This window comes from Podarcis muralis, chromosome 7 (genome assembly GCF_964188315.1).
Source record: "Podarcis muralis chromosome 7, rPodMur119.hap1.1, whole genome shotgun sequence".
Classification (NCBI taxonomy): Eukaryota; Metazoa; Chordata; class Lepidosauria; order Squamata; family Lacertidae; genus Podarcis; species Podarcis muralis.
The window spans coordinates 479,703-504,595 of record NC_135661.1 but is presented as its reverse complement, the minus strand read 5'-3'; the positions used below and the strand labels follow the sequence as shown (position 1 = coordinate 504,595).

At 47.1% G+C, this 24,893-nt stretch overlaps 1 protein-coding gene across 9 annotated transcripts in view; it reads right to left on the bottom strand.

The window, feature by feature from the left end:
• MFN2 (mitofusin 2) overlaps positions 1-24,893 on the bottom strand; it is a 38,629-nt gene that overhangs the window by 13,388 nt on the left and 348 nt on the right. For 5 of the 9 annotated variants that reach the window (XM_077930963.1, XM_077930959.1, XM_077930964.1 and 2 more), the window contains exons 2-11: positions 19,109-19,230; positions 15,198-15,376; positions 13,513-13,648; positions 10,858-11,020; positions 9,678-9,802; positions 8,076-8,184; positions 4,546-4,653; positions 4,301-4,454; positions 2,070-2,137; positions 840-961 (exon numbers count right to left, since the gene is read on the bottom strand). In XM_077930963.1, coding sequence (XP_077787089.1) covers positions 840-961; positions 2,070-2,137; positions 4,301-4,454; positions 4,546-4,653; positions 8,076-8,184; positions 9,678-9,802; positions 10,858-11,020; positions 13,513-13,648; positions 15,198-15,372 — 1,160 coding nt within the window. In that variant the 5' untranslated portion in view covers positions 15,373-15,376; positions 19,109-19,230. Of the gene's footprint in view, positions 1-839; positions 962-2,069; positions 2,138-4,300; positions 4,455-4,545; positions 4,654-8,075; positions 8,185-9,677; positions 9,803-10,857; positions 11,021-13,512; positions 13,649-15,197; positions 15,377-19,108; positions 19,231-24,740; positions 24,871-24,893 lie in introns of those variants that run through there. The other 4 variants (XM_028741610.2, XM_077930966.1, XM_077930962.1 and 1 more) reach the window with 3 other exon arrangements.

Below are 24,893 nucleotides of genomic sequence, written 5' to 3'. Positions count from 1 at the left end.
GCTACCAGCATGAGTTTGACCAAACTGTGGGAGGCTGTGGAAGACAGAAGTGCCTGGCGTGCTCTGGTCCATGGGGTCACGAAGAGGCGGACATGACTAAACGACAACGACAACGACAACAACAACAACAACAACAACAACACAGTACTGAACAGAGCTAGGCAACCAGGCCAGTGGGTTTTCTGCAGTTCTGTATGCACAAGGACGCAGAGCAAAAGAGATTGCAAGTCTCCTCCTGATCAGCCTTTTTGCATCAGCAGCCCCCCTGCCCCTGATCAGCCCCCTAGTGGTGGCAAGCCTCCCCCAATCAGGTCCTTAACAGTGGCAGGACTCCCCACCCTGACTAGCCCCTTAGCGGCAGCAGACCTTCCCCCGAATCAGTCCCTTTGTGTCAGCAGGACTCCCCACCCTGATCAGCCCCTTAGCGGCAGCAGACCTTCATCCTGTTAGCAGTGGCAGGCCTCCACCTGAATCAACCCTTCTGCGCCAAATGTGTTCCATTGGGACAAGCCATTTCATTTCACTTAACAAGTGCGTGGGCGCAAGCATTTTTTTAAAAAACAAAACTTCCTTTTTGACGCATTCTGCATCCTGGGCTGGAAGTCTGAGCCAAAGAGCTGTTACTGCGTGCATCCTCCCTTAACCTGTGACTTTGTATATTCTCTAAAAGAGATTAAAAGCCCACCTGGCTCACTTTGAACCACCTCCCCATCAAACTTCTTTGGACCAGAGAATCAGGCAAATTCATGAAGGAAACTTATCAGTGGCTACAACCAGCCACGGTGACTATGTTTAAACTTCTACTTTCAGAAGAAAGCAATGCGTCTGTCCATGCTCACCTCTGTTCCTGGGCAGCCACATGCACCGAGTCCATGATGTGGCGGACCTCTTCCGCGATCTGCTTGGCTCTGACCGTGTGCTGCTCAAACTTGGTCTTCACCGCCGACTGAGAGATGCATTCCTGCATGAGCAAAGGGAACAGGAAGTTCAGCTCAGGAACCTGCATTTTACAGATTAAAAATTGAGCAGGTTTTACATACAGCAGGTTACCTGCTTCTGGCAATCTCAAGGGGGTGACGTAAGCCTGGCATTTGGTGATCCACTTTCAGTCCTAACTTTGCCACCTTGAGGACTAGCAACTTGATTTTCTCCTCCATCTCCCTTCCCCCCAAAATACAACAATGTAAACAGTGAATATTTGCCCAGCAGTACATCTTCATTTCCAACGGTCTGCACATCAATCCCTTTCACAGGGTCTTCCCTTCCCAAACTTGTGATTTTACTGTCAAACACTGCCTCCCCAGAGGCATGTCTGAGTGCCAGGTAGGGGAAAACCGACCACTCTGCTCATTAATATAAGAACCATGTCTCATCAAACTTGGATTTTATTTTAAATGAAAATTGGGTTTCTCGGGATTTCTCTATAACATAGTTCAAACAAAATTGCACTATGCACAAAACAAGGATAGTGGGTTATTTACGCAGATACTATAATGCAATAACTATCCTGGTGTCAAATTTCTGGGAGTAGGGAAGTTTCCATTATTTCTTAGCTCAAGGGAGGAGGGAAGAATAGGAAGAAACCAGCCTTTCCTCAACCATGGGCCTTCCAGATGTTTTGGACTACAACTCCCATCATCCAATGCCAGCACTGGCTGCGGTTGATGGGAGTTGTAGTCCCAAAAAATCCAGAGGGTCCCAGGTTGTGGGGAGGCTGGCATAGAGCGATTTGAGGGGAAACTATAAAAGGGGAGAGTAATTTGCTCAGGCAAGTAAGGAACAATTAAAATCCATTGCACAGAGTTTTGAGAAATGGAGGTTATTAATCCACCCTGCCCAGGGCGTAAGGAGCTGCCTTCAGGCTTTTGGCCCATCTACACAAGTATTGCTGGCTCTGGCAGACAGCAGGAGCCTCAGAGAAACTGCTCCCATCAACTGCGCTCAGACCTTACTATAAATGGAGAAGCTGAGGAGCAAAACTGGAAGTTCTTTCACTTGCAGAGCACAGATGCACTGGCCCTGGGGTGTTGGTATACGGGATGAGATCAGCAGACAAAATCAAGACTTGCCTCAAATCTCCTCTCAAAGTTCTGGAACTCAAACATCCTCACTTGGAACCCTTCTGCCAGTGCCCCGCCTAGGAGGGAAAAAGCATCAAAATTCACTTGAAATGGTAAGTTGGTGAAGCTCACTGGAGATTCAGCGGGTGCCTTCTGTGCCAACTTTTAAATGCCTGCTGAAAACCTTCCTATTCCGCCAGGTCTATGCAAGCAATTAAGGATGCGCCCTCCCACAATGCTTAATTGATGTCTGCTTTTAACTTTTTAATGGTTTTCTGTTTTTATTGCTGCAAACATCTTAAGATATTTATGATATAAAGGTAAAGGTAAGGGGACCCCTGACCATTAGGTCCAGTCGTGGCCGACTCGGGTTGTGGTGCTTATCTCGTTTTATTGGCCGAGGGAGCCGGCGTACAGCTTCCGGCTCATGTGGCCAGTATGACTAAGCTGCTTATGGCGAACCAGAGCAGCGCACAGAAACGCCATTTACCTTCCCGCCAGAGTGGTACCTATTTATCTACAGTGGTGCCTCGCAAGACGAAATTAATTCGTTCCGCAAGTCTCTTCGTCTTGTGAGTTTTTCGTCTTGCGATGCACGGTTTCCCATAGGAATGCATTGAAAATCAATTAATGCGTTCCTATGGAAACCGCCTTCAGACCAGGTCCGGGGACAGTCTGTCCCCCGACCTCTTCTGAAGGCTGGGGGGGGGGGACAAGGGCTTTTCTTCCCACCCCCAGCATTTTAAAAAACCCCGGGACAGCGGAGGACTTCTCCGCTGTCCGGGGCGATCTTAAAATGCTGGCGGGCGGCATTTTAAAATCGCCCCGGGACAGCGGAGGACTTCTCCGCTCTCCGGGGCGATTTAAAAGCCCCTGGGAAGGCAGGCAGGGGGGACAAAGACTTTTGCCCCCTGCCAGCCTTCAGAAGAGGTCCAGGACCTCTTCTGAAGGCGGGCGGAGGGCAAAAGTCTTTGCTCCCCGCTGCCTGCCTTCAAAAGCCTTTCGGGACAGCGGAGAAACGCGCTGCGTTTCTCCGCTCTCCCGGGAAGGCAGGCAGGGGGGAACAAAGACTTTTGCCCCCCGCCGGCCTTCAGAAGGTGTTCCTGCCCCGCCGCCTGGCTTCGGAGGAGCCTTCCGAAGCCGGGCAGCGGCGGGAGGTGTCCCTGCCCCGCCGCCCGGCTTTGGAGGAGGTCCGAGGACAGTGGGGAAGACGCGCTGCGCTTCCCTGCTGTCCCGGAGATTTCCCTATGGGCTTTCGTCTTGCGAAGGAAGCCCATAGGGAAATTTGTTTTGCGAAGCGCCTCCAAAACGGAAAACCATTTCGTCTAGCGGGTTTTCCGTCTTGCGAGGCGTTCGTCTTGCGGGGCACCACTGTACTTGCACTTTGACATGCTTTCGAACTGCTAGGTTAGCAGGAGCAGGGACCGAACAACAGGAGCTCACCCCGTCACGGGGATTCGAACCACCAACCTTCTAATCGGCAAGTCCTAGGCTCTGTGGTTTAACCCACAGCGCCACCCACAGTATGCAAATATTTTCAGGAATAAATAAAATGAAAAGCTGACCCATTGGGGCTGAAATCTTGTTGGCACTCAGTGCCTGAGTTTGTTGTTAGAAGGAGTTACAGTATTTTATTCCTATCCCGCCTTTCCTCCAAGAAGCACAATGTGGTATGTATGCACAGTGGTACCTCGGTTTCGAATGTAATCTGTTCTGGAATGCCGTACAACTTCTGAAACGTTCGAAAACTGAGGCATGTTCGAAAACGGAAGCATTTACTTCCGGGTTTTCGGTGTTCGAAAACTGAAACGTTCGGCATCCGAGATGTTCGAAAACCAAGGTAACATTGTATTTTAAACTGCTATATGGCCCTTCGTCAAAAAATCTCAGGGAGGTTCACAGAATAAAATACAAGATAAAATACAAGTAAATAATCAAAAAAGAAAAATATACCCCGCTTCCCGCTGACACATTTAAAAGGCTGCAGAATATTAATTGGCCAAAGGCCTGCTTGAAGAGGAAATTTTTTGCCTGGCGCCTATAAAAATATACGAAGGCACCAGACGAACCTCCCTGGGGAGAGCGTTACACAAACTGCGAGCCACTACAGAAAAAGCCTGTTCTTAGGCCCACTCCCCAATCTAGCTACACAACAACCCTGTGAGGTAGACTAGGCCGAGAGATGGCGACAAGGCCAGTGGAGACTTCCCGCTCTGGGAAGTGGGGTCCCACCCAGTTACCTCCTTCGGGCATCCCCTGCGCCTTCTGGATTCGGGCGCTCAGCACCTCTTTGGCGGAGACGAAGAAGATGCGGTCGCCGGCCTGGGCACGATCCACCACGCCCAGCTCGTCCACCAGGAAGCTGGTGCAGCGTTCCATATGTTGGCGCCGGACCTGGAAGGGGGAAACGGGGCTCACGTGAGGAACGGCAGAACCCCCCCTTCCGAAACACACCGCCCTTCACGGCTTCCACCGAAAACCTCACCTCTTCCATGTACTCCGGTTCGGAGGCAGAGGCATCCCAGCGGTTGTTCAGGATGAAAATGTTGGGCCGCGACAACCGGGTGTTGACTTTGTGGAAGAACTGCTTCTCCTGGAAAAGGAGAGCCGAAGTCAGAGAACTGGGTGTGTGCAGCTGGGTGCCACTGGGCCCAGGCCTGCACCCCCTTGGCCTCTCCACTCCAGAGTTGCCCTTCCACATCACTCAAAAACATCCTCTACAGTGGTAGCTTGGTTCTCGAACTCACCGTATTTTTCGCTCCATAAGATGCACCTGACCATAAGACACACCAAGTTTTTAGAGGGGGGATGCAAGAAAAAAAAATTCTTTAAAGGGAGCGCTGAGCAGAGCCTGTATGCATCCCAGGCTCTGCTCAGCGCTCCCTTTCACGAGCCGCGTGGAGCGTGTGTGCGACACTTGCAGGCTTTCCCCCAAGGAAAAGCCCCCTCCGCGCGGCTCTTTAAAAGGAGCGCTGCTCTTGGGGGCTTTTGCGGGAGGTGGGGGAAGGGATAGAGTGGCTAAGCCAGAAGCTAGAACAGCAAGATTCTGGAGATTCTGGAGCAGATCATTAAGCAAACAGTCTGTGAGCACCTAGAAAGGAATGCTGTGATCACCAATAGTCAGCATGGATTTCTGAAAAATAAGTCATGTCAGACTAACCTGATCTCGTTTTTTGACAGAATTACAAGCCTGGTAGATGAAGGGAACGCAGTGGATGTAGCCTACCTTGATTTCAGCAAGGCATTTGACAAGGTGCCCCATGATATTCTTGTAAAGAAGCTGGTAAAATGCGGCCTTGACTATGCTACCACTCAGTGGATTTGTAACTGGCTGACTGACCGAACCCAAAGGGTGCTCATCAATGGTTCCTCTTCATCCTGGAGAAGAGTGACTAGTGGGGTGCCACAGGGTTCTGTCTTGGGCCCGGTCTTATTCAACATCTTTATCAACGACTTGGATGATGGACTCAAGGGCATCCTGATCAAATTTGCAGATGACACCAAACTGGGAGGGGTGGCTAACACCCCAGAGGACAGGATCACACTTCAAAACGACCTTGGCAGATTAGAGAACTGGGCGAAAACAAACAAGATGAACTTTAACAGGGAGAAATGTAAAGTATTGCACTTGGGCAAAAAAAATGAGAGGCACAAATACAAGATGGGTGACACCTGGCTTGAGAGCAGTACATGTGAAAAGGATCTAGGAGTCTTGGTTGACCACAAACTTGACATGAGCCAACAGTGTGACGCAGCAGCTAAAAAAGCCAATGCAATTCTGGGCTGCATCAATAGGAGTATAGCATCTAGGTCAAGGGAAGTAATAGTGCCACTGTATTCTGCTCTGGTCAGACCTCACCTGGAGTACTGTGTCCAGTTCTGGGCACCACAGTTCAAGAAGGACACTGACAAACTGGAACGTGTCCAGAGGAGGGCAACCAAAATGGTCAAAGGCCTGGAAACGATGCCTTATGAGGAACGGCTAAGGGAGCTGGGCATGTTTAGCCTGGAGAAGAGGAGGTTAAGGGGTGATATGATAGCCATGTTCAAATATATAAAAGGATGTCACATAGAGGAGGGAGAAAGGTTGTTTTCTGCTGCTCCAGAGAAGCGGACACGGAGCAATGGATCCAAACTACAAGAAAGAAGATTCCACCTAAACATTAGGAAGAACTTCCTGACAGTAAGAGCTGTTCGACAGTGGAATTTGCTGCCAAGGATTGTGGTGGAGTCTCCATCTTTGGAGGTCTTTAAGCAGAGGCTTGACAACCATACGTCAGGAGTGCTCTGATGGTGTTTCCTGCTTGACAGGGGGTTGGACTCGATGGCCCTTGTGGTCTCTTCCAACTCTATGATTCTATGATTCTAAGACTCTCGCTGTTCTGGCTTCTGGGATAGCCGTGCAAAGCCTTCTCAGGGCAGCGGGATGAAGGCACCCCATGCCCTGAAGAGGCTTCTTGCGGCTAAGCCAGAAGCTAGAACAGCAAGCGGGAGCGCTGCGCAGCAATCCCTCTCGCTTTCTGGTTTCTGGGATAGCCGCGCAGCCTGCATTCGCTCCATAAGACGCACACACATTTCCCCATACTTTTTAGGAAGGGAAAAAGTGTGTCTCATAGAGCAAAAAATATGGTAATCTGTTCCGGGAGTCTGTTTGACTCCTGAAACCTTCGGATGTTCGGCTTCCGAAAAACGTTCGCAGACCGGAACACTTACTTCTGGGTTTGCAGTGTTTGGGAGCCGATTTGTTCAGCAACTAAGCCGTTTGGGAACCAAGGTTCCACTGTACACACACACACACACACACACACAGTTTGGCAAGCAACAGAGCCGAGAGACTTAGCTGCATGCAAAGCAGTTTGGTCACTCCAGGAGCTGCTGCGACGGTTTCACCCGCGATAAAACTGCCCAGTGAAGCCGCCGCCATGGTCTGGCCCTCAAACTGGTCCTGGGCGATGCACTGATACAAAATCCAGGCCTAATCTCCATACAAGGATTTGGAGAAGGAGAAGATAAGATTACGAATGGTGATTACATTTGGATATGGAGCAAGAAGAGGGGGAAAGGGTTAGGGATTTCGGCGCTGGACTTTCTTTAGCTTAAGCAGAAAGAAAGGACTCTGTTTAAAAATCTGGAGTGGACTCAAAAGAACGTTGCTCTTAAAGTTATGGTATTGCCTCTGGAAAAAGATTGGGAAAACGAAAGGGCCGAGAGCAGTTTTCCAAACTGTGTCGGCTGCAGTGTGTAGGTGTGTCACACAAACCCTCCTCCTGGGGCTGGAAAGGGGTTAGTTTAAGTTCCAGTTTGCTAGTAAAACTGAATTACTGTGTCGCGAAACGATGCCAAACTGAATTACTGTGTCGCGAAACGATGCACGTCTGAAAAGTGTGTTGCCAACATGGAAAGTTTGGAAAGCTCTGGCCTAGATCAAGAGATCAGGATACTATCATAAAAAACAAGAGTGATGCAACAGGATACAGTGGTACCTCGGGTTAAGTACTTAATTCGTTCCGGAGGTCCGTTCTTAACCTGAAACTGTTCTTAACCTGAAGCACCACTTTAGCTAATGGGGCCTCCTGCTGCCGCCGCACCACCAGAGCACGATTTCTGTTCTCATCCTGGAACAAAGTTCTTAACCCAAGGTACTATTTCCGGGTTAGTGGAGCCTGTAACCTGAAGCATATGTAACCTGAGGAGTATGTAACCCGAGGTACCACTGTATTAAACTGGAGATACATTACTGGACAGATGTGTAATGAGAAATCAAAACGGGATAATACAACGGGAAGTGGGATACAATAAGAAATGGAACTAAATGTGTTTGTTTAGACTAGTTTGTTCTGTATTATGAAAAGTTTTTTATATATATATGTTTAAAAAGAAACTTGCAAGCAACACCCAACCGCAATGGTGACTCTCGCTGCTTGCGATGATTCCCAGCGAACAGATATTGAGAGGCATGGCAAAGTCTCCTCCGAAAGCAAAGAGAATGTAAATTAACCGAAGGGTGAGCATTACCGTCTGCATCAGGGTCGACTCAGAGTTTGCCACCAAGACAAAGACGTCAGCGTCCAAGCAGAACTTGTCAATCCAGCTGTCCAATTCAGTGGTTACGTCGATTCCGGGGCTAACAGGACGGGCAAGGGGTGGGGGGAGGAATGCCAGATGCAGAAGAAAAGTGTTATTGACAGCTGTCTCGTTATGACAGCCTTAGCCCGACAACACAACAGCCCACCCCAAACTACTGAGAAAGCAGGGCTTTGATTCAAATCTATTTATTTCCTAACATTTATAAACCATTTGATTGCAAAAAAAAAAAAAAAACCTCGTTCAAAGTGGTATACAAATATATATATATATATATATATATATATATATATATATAGAATCATAGAATCATAGAGTTGGAATAGACCACAAGGGCCATCGAGTCCAACCCCCTGCCAAGCAGGAAACACCATCAGAGCACTCCTGACATATGGTTGTCAAGCCTCTGCTTAAAGACCTCCAAAGACGGAGACTCCACCACACTCCTTGGCAGCAAATTCCACTGTCGAACAGCTGTATACACACACCTGTATATACACACCTGTAAAAAGCAGCAACAACCAGACCTTCAGAAAATCAACCATGGGCTAAAAACCAGATTAAAACACATGTTGGCATTCTACACACGTGGGAAGGCTGGCCTACAAATGATTTTAGCAGGCACCAAAAAGAGTACAGTGAGGACGCCTGCCTGGCATCAAGTGGCAGGGAGTTCCAAAGTGCTGGTTCCACCACACTAGAAGATTTACCTCTTACAGATGCGTAAGGAGTATAATTTGGCACCTGCAGCAGCGGCAGTTCTGCGGATCAGAGAGGTCAAGCTGGCCTATTTGGGGGTAAGGCGATATTGCTGGGAAACCTGACCAAAACTGTTGAGAGTTTTATGTGCTATTAGTAAAAACTTGAACTCAGCCTGGTAGCAAATCAGACACCAATACAGATCTCTGAGCACAGGTGGTACACGCAAACAATAAGAAGGAAAAACATGGAAGAGCCGAAGGCCTAACCAGTCCTGCTTCCTGTTTCTTGTGAAAGCTTCTGTGGGGCAGAAATAATTCCTGCAACAGACAGAACCTTATCCTGCCTCCTAATATGCATACAGTTCAATCGAGCCTCCATAGTCAGTCAGAGTCTACCTGTGAGTACCAGATACTGAGAATAGCATCCTGCTCTCTCATCTCAGCCAAACGGATGACTTTGAGAAACCAGTGGCTAACAACTAGCAGCCAGTTTTCAGGACTGGGAGAGAGGAGATTTTTAAAAAGGAGCAAACTGTTTTTAGAAAGAGAGGAGCAGATTTTAGAAGCAGGGAAGGAATTAAAGCCATTATCTCAAATCGCCTGCGGAGAAAGGCTAAGCTCGCTGCAATTAGCTCACCGGGAGAATATAGCATCAGTTTACAAATTAAATGCCTGCTAAGCCAGGAAGCTGGAACAAGGCCAGCAGCGAAGGAGGAGTTTCTGGGAAAACACCTCCGTTGTTTTCCGTGCTTCTACATGCGCACAGCAACTTAGCAGCCAACTGGTTTGAGGAATGTTCCCCAGGGGCCTGGGGGAAAGGGAGATCTCTCACCTGTCCATCAAAACCAGGTCATCTTTGAGGAGGGGGCACTTGGAGTTCGGCCACATTACGCTGACCATTCCTCCGGCAGTCAGGAGTTCGTCTTGATGGAGCGCGTGAGCCAGTTGGTTGACCGTCTGGACGTAGAGGGTTGGCAGATAGAGAGAGAGAAATAATAATAATAGTATTTTATTTATTTATTTAATAAATTGGGGCAGCTTCCAACCCGTATAAAAAAAATAATGAAATGTCAAACATTAATAATAACAATCTGATCCAGTACAAAAAAAAGTCACAATAACTTAAAAACGAACTACTTATAGCAAACAAAGCAATATTCAACGATCCATTAGAATCCAGTGGTAAACAGGAAACTTAAATATCAGCAAATAACAATTAAACGGCTTACACTTATCAATTGCAATGGAGAATTACTAAACAATAATCAGTAAAAACAAAGGCAAGCCATAATGCATAAAATACCACGGACATACAAAACCGCGTAAAAGGATCAAAGAAAATTATGGGTTTGAGTGGGAAGTGGTTTTGGGAGGGGCTTAGGAGCCTGCTCTACCATTAATTGGTATAAAGGTGAAGGGACCCCTGACCATTAGGTCCAGTCGTGACCGACTCTGGGGTTGCGGCGCTCATCTCGTTCTATAGGCCGAGGGAGCCAGCGTACAGCTTCCGGGTCATGTGGCCAGCAGGACTAAGCCGCTTCTGGCGAACCAGAGCAGCGCACGGAAACGCCGTTTTCCTTCCCGCCAGAGCAGTACCTATTTATCTACTTGCACTTTGATGTGCTTTCGAACTGCTAGGTGGGCAGGAGCAGGGACCGAACAACGGGAACTCACCCCGTCGCGGGGATTCAAACTGCCGACCTTCCGATCGGCAAGCCCTAGGCTCTGTGGTTTAGACCACAGCGCCACCCGCTTCCCTATTAAGTGGTATAGAAACTATTTATTTCATAAAATTTAGACAGTTCCTGACTGTAGGAAAAAACTCCTCGAAGCGCCTTGTAAAAGAAAAAGATAGAAGATAAAAGCTATAAAATCCCAAGTAGGAAAAACCAGCAATAATAATGTAAAAGTTTCATGGAGTTAAAACAATTGTAGACTGAAAACATATGGAAAGAGCTCCTCGCCCTCCCTTCCAAAAACTGTCTCCCTCCGCTGACTGGAGATGTGTTTACCTTGACGCTTTTCTTCTCCTCAGACCCCTCCGTGAGCAGAAAGGCGTCCTGGCCCTCTGTTCCCTCCACACGCAAGAAGCAGTTTGTGGTGTGTCCGATGCCTGAGGGAAGGACCTTGTCCCACAGCATGGCATTGATGACTGTGCTCTTCCCATTGCTCGTCCTAAGAACACAAACGCATCTGTAAGGTCCTTGGGGCGGGGACCTGCCCTGCCTGGACAAAAGGGCTATGTAAAGATCAGGGATTCCTTTGGAATGCAGATAGAGATAATTGATAAGAGTAATGATCTGTTGTGAGCTTGACAGAAGTGTACAATAGATGAGCTTTCCTGCTTTGGCTCATCTTTCTCTTTCTTTTTTTCTATTTTTCTTTTCTTTTATCTTTCCTATAGTTGCTTATGTTCTGTGTCATGTACTTCAATATTTTTTGTAGTTTTTAAAGTTTTTTCCCCATTACTATTAAGGAATTTTCCTTTGTAATTCTGGTTGTCTATATTTATATGTACCTGTTTAAAGCAAAATAAAAGTTTAAAAAAAAGGGCTATGTAAAACCAGGGATGGAGGCTGACCCTTTATTACTGGCCCTTGACCAATCCTCTGGGGGCTGCATGCCAGGAGCGAGCACAGCCACAAACAACACACACATAGTTCTGCCCGCAACTCCTCAGCTGTGAAGGGGATTTTGTTTTCTTTTTTAAATCATTTTATTTATTTCAGTAGGAAAATCTGCTTGCTCCGGCAACACACAAGAAGAAACAAAGAAAAACAACACAACTGAGTGAGATAAGGAAGATAAAAGAACTACACAACACTTAGAAGGCGTCTGAAGGCAGCCCTGTATCAGGAAGTTTATATTGTTGGACGTTTTGTTATGTTCTGGAAGCCGCACAGAGTGGCTGAGGAAATAATAAGGAAATAAAAAGGCTAGCTCGTTTGCAAAGCTAAGAAGGGTCCGGGGTGGTTTTAAATTGGATAGGAGACCACATGTTTAGATGCCCGCATTGCAGAGGGGTTGTGCTCTACAATTCTATGAAAATTAAACACACACACAGCATTGAATCTGGGTCATTTTGTTCATGTCCCCTAGAAAAAAATGCTATTACTGGTGCTCAACAAAAGACGGAAATCCTGCAGCAAGAGTATTATTGGCACAGAAATGGAAGCAGTAAGAATTACCAACGAAAGAGGAATGGCAGATGAAATTAATGGACTACGCAGAATTGGATAAGATGACAGGGAGAATTTGAAACCAGTGGGACCAGAAATTCTTGAAAGATCGGTGTAAATATGCGAGTTATTTGAAAGACAATTGTAATCAACTGACTATGCTGGTAGGACTACAAGAAGTTTTGTAAGGAGAACTATATGAAATATTACAGAAAAGATTTATGAGAATGGATTTTAAGTAACTGACTATTAAAAGTAATAGTTACGATAATAAATGTAGGATTAAAAGAGGAGGTTTGAAAATCATTAGACGTGGTTGATGGAAGTCTCAGGCTAAAATAGCCAAAATGACGTATGAGATGAGATGAAATGACATAATTTGTTTGGAAAATATATGCAAAAACCAATAAAAAAGTGTGTGTGTGTGTACACACACACATATTTATACACACACACACACAAAATAAAGGTAAAGGGGCCCCTGACCATTAGGTCCAGTCGTGACCGACTCTGGGGTTGCAACGCTCATTTCGCATTATTGGCCAAGGGAGCCAGCGTACAGCTTCCGGGTCATGTGGCCAGCAGGACTAAGCCGCTTCTGGCGAACCAGAGCAGCGCACAGAAACGCCGTTTACCTTCCCACCAGAGCGGTACCTATTTATCTACTTGCACTTTGACGTGCTTTCGAACTGCTAGGTTGGCAGGAGCAGGGACCGAGCAACGGGAGCTCACCCTGTCGCGGGGATTCGAACTGCCGACCTTCATAATCAGCAAGTCCTAGGCTCTGTGGTTTAACCCACAGCGCCACCCACGTCCCATATATATATATATATATATATATATATATATATATATGCAGGTTTTGGTGTCCTCGGGTGTCTTCCCGTGTAAAAGTTGGGGTGTCTACAAGGGAAGACACCCGAGGACACCAAAACCTGCATACCTATACCCGTGAAAATCTACGAAAGCATATATATATATATATATATATATATATATATATATATATATGTGTGTGTGTGTGTGTGTGTAGTGTATCTATATATATACACACACACATCTATATATATACACACACATATATATATATATATACACATATACACATATACACATTATACACACACACACACACACACACACACTAAACAAAGGTCGAAAATCCAGTTACTGCTCTATCCACTTTTTCCTCTGGCCCTGCAAAACACTGGCATGTGGCCCTCAGGAAGCTGTCCAGAAGGGAATTTGGCCCTCGGGGTGGGGGAAAAGGCTTCTCTGCCACCTTTTTATGGCTGAGCAGGGATCTGAGCTTCAGAAGTGTTAACTTTTTCCAGCCGAGAATAAAAGGAGATAGTGACTCACTCAAGCTGGCATTTGCTGGCAGACAAGGGCACGCTGGAGAGCTTCTGCTCCCTGCCGCAGGCTTCCCTCCACCCTCAGCCAAATTCCTCACCGGGCACAAGACCGCTTGCCTGGTGCCCCACTCACCGTCCGAAAAAGGCCACCTTCATGTGACGCCGGGCCAACACCTGGCTGATGCCGCCCACCTTGGACAGGTAGCCTTTGACCTCCAACACCTGCTCCTCTGTGGTGATGGGGTCCAGCTCCACGTTCCTGTGCGTTTCTGAAACCAAAAGGGAGCCAAATCTACAAGGGCTGCCATGCTTTTACTAAAGTAAGGTTCTAGTCCTCATTGGTTCTTAACCAAGTTCTAGTTTCAAGAGAAATGTAGGAATGATGATACCCAGCTCTACCTCTCTTTCAAATTGGAACCCATGAAGGTCCTGTGTGAGTGTCTGGAGGTGGTTGGAGGATGGATGGCAGCTAACAGATTGAGGTTGACTCCTGACAAGACAGAAGTACTGTTTTTGGGGGACAGGGGGTGGGTGGGTGTGGAGGACTCCCTGGTCCTGAATGGGGTAACTGTGCCCCTGAAGGACCAGGTGCGCAGCCTGGGAGTCATTCTGGACTCACAGCTGTCCATGGAGGTGCAGCTCAATTCTGTGTCCAGGGCAGCTGTTTACCAGCTCCATCTGGTACGCAGGCTGAGGTCCTACCTGTCCACAGACTGTCTGGCCAGAGTGGTGCATGCTCTAGTTATCTCACGCTTGGACTACTGCAATGCACTCTACGTGGGGCTACCTTTGAAGGTAACCCGGAAACTACAACTAATCCAGATTGCGGCAGCTAGACTGGTGACTGGGAGTGGGCGCCGAGACCATATAACACCGGTCTAGAAAGACCTACACTGGCTCCCAGTATGTTTCCGAGTACAATTCAAAGTGTTGGTGCTGACCTTTAAAGCCCTAAACGGCCTCGGTCCAGTATACCTGAAGGAGCGTCTCCACCTCCATCGTTCTGCCCGGACACTGAGGTCCAGCGCCGAGGGCCTTCTGGTGGTTCCCTCATTGCAAGAAGCCAAGTTACAGGGAACCAGGCAGAGGGCCTTCTCGGTAGTGGCACCCGCCCTGTGGAACGCCCTCCCACCAGATGTCAAAGAGAAAAATAACTACCAAACTTTTAGAAGACATCTGAAGTCAGCCCTGTTTAGGGAAGCTTTCAATGTTTAATAGGTTATTGTATTTTAGTGTTTTGTTGGAAGCCGCCCAGAGTGGCTGGGGAAGCCCAGCCAGATGGGCGGGGTACAAATAATAAATAAATTTATTATTATTATTATTATTATTATTATTATTAGCACCGTGTTCCGAGTCTGGCAAATCCCGGGGCCTATCGATGGCTACCAGCCACAATGCTTTGAAGCAGCAACGCTTCTGAATACCAGTTGCCCTTGGGTCAATCTACCTCAGTAATGTCTACACTGATAGGCAGCAGCTCTCAAAAGTTTCAGGCCAGGGGAATCTTGCAGGGTCATTCTCCAGTTAAAAGGAGAGCAGCAACTGAAGGAAGACTTTGGAGAACCGCAGACTGGGCAGGCTTCCTAGGTAAGGTAGATACCGTATAAGGCAGCTTCCTCAGTTTCTGTTTAAATTCAGAACCATGAGGACCAGACCCTTGGTTCATCTTTAGCACTGACTCCGTACACACCAGCTTACGTTTCCAATTTAAACCGGCCGCCCCCATTTATTCTGGGCTCGCTCGCCTACACAAATTCCTCATCGCCCGTGGCGAGCAGGAAAGTTGTCTTGAAAACACAACACAAGAGGTCGCCTTACCCTCCAGGAATGCTGAGCTCTCCTGGATGTAGGCAGCCAGCTGTTCAAAGATGCCATTGATCTTCTTCTTGGCAGTGACGAAGTGCTTGAGCGGGGAGGCGTTGACTTCCGCCATGTGTCTCTTGTCCTTCTTGCCGGAGACAATGGACTTGGAGCAAGGGAAGAGCAGGGACATTGCGCTATAGGGGGGCGGGGGGGGGCAGGTGGGGGCAGGGAAGAGAGAAAGAGAGGAGCAAACAGTCAGATAAACCCCGTGGTTCTTCATGCGGAGCAGTGTTAAACTATGGAACTAGTCAAAGTTCTTATTACATTCTTATGCTCAAATGCAACGTGAACCAGCTGCATCAAGAAGGGCATCCTCCAGGGATGTTAAATGTTTTTATTTTCAACCACTCTCCCCTCCCACCTGCTCAAAGTCCTGCCACCTTCACAACAGGAAACAATAGGTAAAGGTAAAGAGACCCCTGACTGTTAGGCACAGTGGTGGCCGACTCTGGGGCTGTGGCGCTCATCTCGCTTTATTGGCTGAGGGAGCCGGCGTACAGCTTCCAGGTCATGTGGCCAGCATGACTAAGCCGCTTCTGGCGAACCAGAGCAGCGCACAGAAACGCCGTTTACCTTCCCGCCAGAGTGGTGCCTATTTATCTACTTGCACTTTGATGTGCTTTCAAACTGCTAGGTTGGCAGGAGCAAGGACCGAGCAACGGGAGCTCACCCCGCCGCAGGGATTCAAACCGCTGACCTTCTGATCGACAAGTCCTAGGCTCCGTGGTTTAACCCACAGTGCCAACAATAGAGACAGCTTAAAGTGGGGAGTCAGATCTCAGATTTGCTGCTCGGAGGAAAAATGGCTCAGGCTGGCAGAGGGAGAGTAGCTCCAGTTAATCGCTCCATCTTTAGCACAAGCCAGCTGAGCAAAGGTTGGAGGATGGAACCCAGCACCTTTCTTACGTAACCGTAAGCTTAGGGAGAAAAGCAAGTGAGGGTCACAGTGTTCAAGGAGCTGGAAAAAGCAGGATGCGTGCAAAAACCCCATTAAGAATGTGCATATCTATCACACTGGTGCTGACGATTAATGGATTTTGAATATTCCGGTCTCCAAAATGTTGGTTCCCCAAGGTATTTCTTAACACTCAGCTATAATAAGCCCATTTAATTTTGAAACTCTTCACCAGGAAAGGCAACAGCCGCTAGCTTAGGTGGTATTGAAAAATGATCACAGAAAATGGTTTTGTGAACTGCCCTTGGGATTCTGCAACGAAGGGTGGTACAGTGGTACCTCGGGTTACATACGCTTCAGGTTACATATGCTTCAGGTTACAGACCCCGCTAACCCAGAAATAGTACCTCGGGTTAAGAACTTTGCTTCAGGATGAGAACAGAAATCGTGCTCCGGTGGTGCGGCGGCAGCAGGAGGCCCCATTAGTTAAAGTGATGCTTCAGGTTAAGAACAGTTTCAGGTTAAGAACGGACCTCCGGAACGAATTAAGTACTTAACCTGAGGTACCACTGTATACAAATTCAATAAATAAAATTCACAGAGAGCTATTTGAGCAAAATAAACTTAGCCCATACAGTGCAAGTATGCCTCCAAATATCAGGTGCTGTATAACAAAAACCACCAAGAAACCTCATCCTGCCCCTTCTGTGTTAAACTTGCCCCCAGCCGCTTGCTCCTCCCTCACTTGTCTTTGCTCTCCAGCCAGACCAGATAGAATAGTTAGAGTCTTTTCAATGATCCGCATTCAGAGGCTTTCGCAATTCTCCATCACAAAGGATGAAAGGCCGGCTACTTAGTTGGAAATCAGCAGCTGGCTGCTGTTTGCATTTTTCCTGCCAATGGTGCAAGTGCCCCCAAGCCCCAGCTGTGTATCCCTGGGGTTCCATCTGCACCAGATCACTTTAAAGAGCCCTGGCTTACCCCAAAGCATCCTGGGAACTGTAGTTTAAGGGGTGCTAAATGGGGGGCAGGAGACTCCAGTTTCCCGCACAGAGTAGCTTAATAATCGATGCCCAAGGTCTTTTATCCCCGATTTACATGTGGCGTCGGAACCCCCGAAACCAATCATAACTCTTGATTATTTTTAAATTCACCAATGACCGGCTTGCGGGCTAATCAATCTAACTTCTGGCAGCTGGATCCATTAAGAACCCAGAGCCTAAATCAAAGGGTTTCCTCCCTTTCCGTGGAGTTTATGCAGATGCACATTCCCAGGCAACCAAGGACAGATAACATCACTGAGGGAATGCACATAACTTCAGACCCAGGTGTCAAAGCTTTCCTTAAATCAGGGGTTTCCTTTCCCATAATAAACCTTTCACACCCTGGGAGCCTGTTAGTCTGGGGTTAAAGGGACAAAACTTATTTCCCATGGTCCTTGTGGCTTGTTGGTTACCCACAAGACCTCACTCTCGTTGCTTGACCAAGGAACAGCTTCTAAACAAACACTAACTTTACTACACCTTCACTCTTTCCTTTCATGCTGTGCCTTTCAGAATGCAAACTGAGGGCAGGAACTGTCTTCTTTTAATTGACTGTACATTATATTCTTGCTCTTATACAAGCTGCTCTCGGAGCCTTTTTCAGACGAGGAGTAGGGCAAGACAAATCCTTTTTGTTGTTGTTGTTCCAATGGGCTTTTGGCACACCTCACTGTTCTGCCAAATTGTTCTGTGGGTGGATGTTTTACTGTGTGTGTGCTTTTAAGTGGTTAAAGTTTTCTGCAGCGCTGTTTTTAATAGGGTTACTTATATACTGCGTGATTTTAGCAATTTATCTTTTTAAATTGATGTTGTGAGCCACCTTGGGTCCCGCACAGGGATAAAGGCTTGATATAAATAGGTGGGGTATAAATAAATTTAATAATAAACAAAACAAAGAAATAAAAAACAGTGAACAAAGCCATCCATGAATTTGTCCAATCCTCTGTTAAACCCATCCAGGTCCATGGCCGCTGCTGCACGTTGTGGCAGTGAGTTCCACGGTTTAACTAAGTGCTGCATGAAGCACTTCCTTTTCTCTGTCCTGAATTTCCCAAAATTCACCATATTTTTCACCCTATAGGACGCACCTAGGGTTTTTTTTTGGGGGGGGGGGAAATAAAGGAAAAAACAGGCTGCGGATATCTGCCCAAAGCGCGGGGCACTCTCTTCAGCGCACCCCGCGCTCCGGGCAGCAGGCTGCTATCTGCAGCCTAGGGAGCCCTGCGGGAACTCCCGCAGGCTCCCCAGGCTTGCTGATAGCTTCCTGAAGCCTGGAGGGCGAGAGGGGTCGGTGCGCACCAACCCCTCACTCTCCAAGCTTCAGCAAAAGCTTGCATTCGCCCCATAGGACGCACACAGATTTCCCCTTCATTTTTTGAGGGGAAAAAGTGCGTCCTATAGGGTGAAAAATACGGTAACTTCATTGAATGTCCATGAGTTCTAGCATTATTGGGGGGGGGGACCTCTCCATATCTGCTTTCTCCATGCCTTACATAATCAAAATAAATCTGGTCTCATGAAGTTGGTTCCTATGTAGGTTCCACACCTTGGCTGTGAATCGTTGCAGTTGTTGCTGTTACCAATATAATTTTTTGTGTGCCTTTATTTTAGAACTTACTATGATTTATTGTGGGAATTGTTTGATTTGGCTGCGCACGTTCTGAATGTGTTTTATCCATTGTTTTACGACTATTTTTGTTGCAGTATGCAATTTTGTCCGTGTTGCAAGGCGCCTTGTGTTAACGACAGAAAGGTTTAATGTACTTTTAATCTTTGTTGGAAGCTGCCCAGAGCGGCTGAGGAAACCCAGCCAGATGGGCAGGGTACAAATAATAAATTATTATTATTATGGCATACAAATAAAATTATGGGTGCATGTATGTTTGAGGAACATCTCCCGCCCCACCCCAAATCGCTGCCCAACTTACTTCTAAGGCACAGGCTGGGTTCTCAAAGGGCGATCATGTCCTGCGTCTTGTTTCCTAAGCGGTTCAGAGAAAAGGTGAAGAAGCTGTCTCCCCTGCTCCAAATCCAATTTGCTCCCCCGTCACTGCAAGGAGAGAAAGTTGGACAGGATTAGAGAACGCACATGGCCCAATCACAGGGCTGCTGTTTGCATTTTTCCTGCCAATGGTGCAAGTGCCCCCAAGCCCCAGCTGTGTATCCCTGGGGTTCCATCTGCACCAGATCACTTTAAAGAGCCCTGGCTTACCCCAAAGCATCCTGGGAACTATAGTTTAAGGGGTGCTAAGGGGTGTCAGGAGACTCCAGTTTCCCGCACAGAGTAGCTTAATAATCAATGCCTCTTACCAAGGAATTATGGGAATTGAAGCTGTAAGGAGCCAGAATTAAGACTGCCAGAAGAAATATCAACAACCTCAGATATGCAGATGACACAACCTTGATGGCAGAAAGTGAGGAGGAATTAAAGAACCTTTTAATGAGGGTGAAAGAGGAGAGCACAAAATATGGTCTGAAGCTCAACATCAAAAAAACGAAGATCATGGCCACTGGTCACCTCCTGGCAAATAGAAGGGGAAGAAATGGAGGCAGTGAGAGATTTTACTTTTTTGGGCTCCATGATCACTGCAGATGGTGACAGCAGCCACGAAATTAAAAGACGCCTGCTTCTTGGGAGAAGGGCAATGACAGGCCTAGACAGCATCTTGAGAAGTAGAGACGTCACCTTGCCAACAAAGGTCCGTATAGTTAAAGCCATGGTTTTCCCAGTAGTGATGTATGGAAGTGAAAGCTGGACCATAAAGAAGGCTGATCGCCGAAGAATTGATGCTTTTGAATTGTGGTGCTGGAGGAGACTCTTGAGAGTCCCATGGGCTCAAGAAGATCAAACCTATCCATTCTTAAGGAAATCAGCCCTGAGTGGAAGGACAGTTCCTGAAGCTGAGGCTTCAATACTTTGGCCACCTCATGAGAAGAGAAGACTCCCTGGAAAAGACCCTGATGTTGGGAAAGATGGAGGGCGCAAGGAGAAGGGGACGACAGAGGACGAGATGGTGGGACAGTGTTCTCAAAGCTACCAGCATGACTTTGACCAAACTGCGGGAGGCAGTGGAAGACAGGAGTGCCTGGCGTGCTCTGGTCCAGGGGGTCACGAAGAGTCGGACACGACTAAACGACTAAACAACAACAACAAAGGAGAACACTATTCTCCGCACCCTTAGCAACAGTTCCCAGTATTGGGGGGTTGGGGGTTGGTGGGGAAGCCATAACTGTTTAAGGTGCTGTAAATAGCGCAGGTGTTGCCTGAATCCAACTAAGAAACACACCATCCTTTCCACCATTTTTCTCCCCGACACCGTATTTTATTAAGTATTTTCTAATGCATTTAGAAACGATGGCGACGACACGGAATATCTTAATGCTATTCAGAAACAACAACTCTTTCCCTTACAGCAAAAAGAGAAAATTGCATGCAAATAAATCTACCAATCATCAGATTAGATTGTTTAGGCACTCAGGTCTCCAGGCGACTTACATTTAAAAACTTAACCACGACACCAGCAAAAATTCACATGAAACGTCGTCATATGAACACCTCCGATTTATACAGACATATAAAACAACCCACTAACAGCTACAGGAAGGTTTGGCAGCACAGCAGAGCAAAATCAGCTCAGTCCATCTCAAGCGTGGATGGGAAAGTTAAGGCTTAAGGCGCCAAAAAGATATCAGCAAAGACTCCAGGGGGACTTAAATGGCGCCAGCAACCCACAGACCAGGGAGCAAACATGCCTATGCAAAGCACTAGGAAAATCCAATCTGCCCAAAGAGCTGCAATCATATTGTTGGCCAGGTTTGGCTATGGGGAACAGAAGGCTCCCTTGCTACAGAAACCCCAACTAGCTACTGGTCTGTTTCCAAGCACAACTCATAGCACTGGTAATGACCTATAAATAGTGAGGTTAAATTCTCGAGAATAATCTTTTGGAGAATATTCACAAGAATATTCTTGATTAATGAGAATATTAGAGAATCTTCATTTAAAATAGGAGAATATTCATTTTAATGCATTGAAAATGATATCATTTTAATGCATTGAAAATGAGATAATTAGTTAATATACATGTTTATTCATGGGCAAACGTCAACTGTTTAAATCACGGCCACCTCACATGCTGTTACATATAATTGTATAGACCTAGGCCCAGGCACTTTAAGTGTATAAAGCATTAAAGCTACATTCTGTAAAAAAATCACACTGTATGGCCAAGGGTATAGAATTGCTAAGAATAAGGTCACACCAAAGTAGAAAAAAGGCTATTACATATAGTTGGAATACATACGAATTCAAATGTTTATCAAATTAAATGAATAGCATTTTTAAAACTAAAACTAAAAAAAAAAAAATGTTTTCTGTAGCTCACATTTCAGAACTGCCAATGGTGAATGGCACAATGCCCAGTAATGTAACTGGATTAAAAAAAAAACATTATTCTCATTCTCAAGAATATTCTCCGGAGAATATTGTCACCTCACCTCACTACCTATAAAGCCCTATAGGGCTGAGGTCCAAGCTATGTGAAAGATCCAATGTCCTCACGTGAACCGGCCCGGGTTTTGAGATCTTCGGGAAGGCCCTTCTCTCGTTCCTGCCACCCCCACAGGCACGCTGGATGGGGCCTTCTCGGTGGCTGCTCCCAGACTTTGGACCTCCCCCCTAGATAAGTCAGACTGGCTCCCTCCTTGCTGTCCTTTGCAGGCAGGTCAACGCCATTCCTTTGGGGACTAATTGGTTTGGGTTTTTGTAAGGAAGGGCTGTTGCAGTTTGCACCACTTGCATTTTAACAGATTTGTCTTTCCATCGTTTCAATTCTAGCACAGTTTAGCTACTTCTGAGCTAATATCTGTTTTTAGCTTTGCAATGTTTCCAACAGTTTTTAATTTTTGCGAGCTGCGTCGAGTCCCAGTTCTGGGGGGAAGACACTATATAAATAAATATAAACTGAAAGAGAGCCTCAGGCGGCAGTCCTAGCCCTACCCGACCTGGGAGTAAGCCCCATTAAGTTAGGTAGGACTTACTTCTGAGGAGACGTGGCTGAGGAGTGCTCTGTTCAAAAATCCCCCATGAACCGCATGTTGCAGCTGAGTAACTTGAGCTGCTTCCCTCCCACACACATAAGGACTCACCAAACTATCACCAAAACACATGAAAAAGTGCTTTATACGGATTCTGGCGCCCTTGGTATATTGGCTAGCAGGGTTCAGGCAGGCAGCCTCTCCCTGGGACATTTCCCCTGCAAATCAAGTGTTCTATCCCTAAGCCATATGGTCTTTCCCCTGCCCCAAAATAAAGTAGAATTCAAGTCCTCATGGCTTATTTAGACAGTAAGCTGTCTTATACAGAGTCAGACAAGGGGCTCAGAATTGTCAGCAGCTGACCAGGGTTTTGGGGGGCCAGGAGCCTCTCCCTGGAAAAGCTGAGGGTTGATCCCAGGACCTTTTAAATGCATTTAAAGGTATTTTTAATCTTTGTTGGAAGACGCCCAGAGTGGCTGGGGAGGCCCAGCCAGATGGGTGGGGTACAAATTATTATATCAAAGATAGTCCTTTCCCACCCAAAATAAAGGAAGACCATCGTTTTCCTGGCTTCAAATTAAAGGTTGGTTTAAATAGGAAGGTGCCATATCCAGGATCAGACCCTGCAGAGTGTCTTGAGGGTTTCAGGCAAAGGCCTTTGCCCCAGTCAGTGCCGGATTTACGTATAAGCTAAACAAGCTATAGCTTAGGGCCCCACTCTCTTGGGGGCCCCAAAAAACTTAAAGCAAAAAAAACCCAACTGGATGTACATTTCGAAAATATAAGATAAAAGACAAATGAAATAAAACTTACATATAGCAACAGTGTTTTGTGTTGTGCAGGCTCCTATGGTGTAAGTAATGGAATACACAGCATATATTCAACACTAAAAACAGTGACAATTTGTTGTTGACAAGGGACAGCTGGACATATAAAGGGCCCCATTACCTTCAGTAGCTTAGGTAAAGGTAAAGGGACCCCTGACCATTAGGTCCAGTCACGGATGACTCTGGGGTTGCGATGCTCATCTCGCTTTATTGGCCGAGGAAGCCGGCATACAGCTTCCGGGTCATGTGGCCAGCAGGACTAAGCCGCTTCTGGCGAACCAGAACAGCGCACGGAAACGCCGTTACCTTCCCGCCGGAGTGGTACCTATTTATCTACTTGCACTTTGATGTGCTTTCGAACTGCTAGGTTGGCAGGAGCAGGGACCGAGCAACGGGAGCTCACCCCATCGCGGGGATTCGAACTGCTGACCTTCTGATCGGCAAGTCCTAGGCTCTGTGGTTTAACCCACAGTGCCACCATTCAACAATAAAAACAGCGACAATTTGTTGTTGACAAAGGACAGCTGGACATATAAAGGGCCCCACCTTTATATAAAGGGCCTTCAGTTGCTTAGGGCCTCATCAAACATAAATCTGGCCCTGGCCGCCAACCAGTGTTGGCAATGCTGAACTAGATGGACCCAATGCACATCACCTCGAGTTGTAGACATGAGATAAATAACTGGATGTACGCTTCCAAAATATATGATAAAAAACTAATAAAATAAAACCCACATACAGCAACAGTGTTTTGTGTTGTGTAGGCTCCTGTAACGGGCCCCGCCTGCTCCCTAAAATATCACTGGTTTGCTCATTTCTATATATAGGGTGCCTACATTCTGCATGGACTGGTTGACAGCAACATGCGCAAATGGCTTTAGATACGTATTAGGTCCATAAATTACCATATAGCATATATTCAACACAAAATAACAGTGACGATTTGTTGTTGACAAAGGACAGCTGGACATATAAAAGGCCCCATTACCTTCAGTAGCTTAGGTAAAGGTAAAGGGACCCCTGACCATTAGGTCCAGTCGCGGATGACTCTGGGGTTGCGGCGCTCATCTCGCTTTATTGGCCGAGGGACCCGGCATACAGCTCAAGTGGCCATCAGGACTAAGCCGCTTCTGGCAAACCAGAGCAGCGCACGGAAATGCTGTTTACCTTCCTGCCAGAGGTACCTATTTATCTACTTGCACTTTGACGTGCTTTCGAACTGCTAGGTTGTCAGGAGCAGGGACCGAGCAACGGGAGCTCACCCCGTCGCGGGGATTCGAACCGCCGACCTTCTGATCAGCAAGTCCTAGGCTCTGTGGTTTAACCCACAGTGCCACCCGCGTCCCCATATAGCATATATTCAACACAAAAAAACAGCGACAATTTGTTTTTGACAAAGGACAGCTGGGCATATAAAGGGCCCATTGCCTTCAGTTGCTTAGGGCCTCATCAAACTTAAATCCAGCCCTGGCCCCAATCCTACCTGCAGATTCTGGGTATCAAACCTTCTGCATTCAAAGCAGATGTCCCGCCCCTGAACTGCAGGCCCATGGACGTAGCCAGGATTTAGGGGGGCAGGCCTTTTGTTAGGGGGCGCAGAACCTTAGTATACTATGCATTTTTATTGATTTGGGGGGCAGCTGCCCCTCCCTGCCCAGACCACACCCCCGCATCCAGCCACCCCCTACCTGCTTACCTTCACGCTCATACCTTGCAGAAGGAACAGTCTTTCGTTTTGCAGGGGGTTCCCGCACCTGGATCCTACCCTCACCCCGACCCCTCGCACCTGCCAGTCCGCCCCAAGGCCACCCATGCCAGCCACGCCCTTCAGACTGGGCTGCAGCCAGCG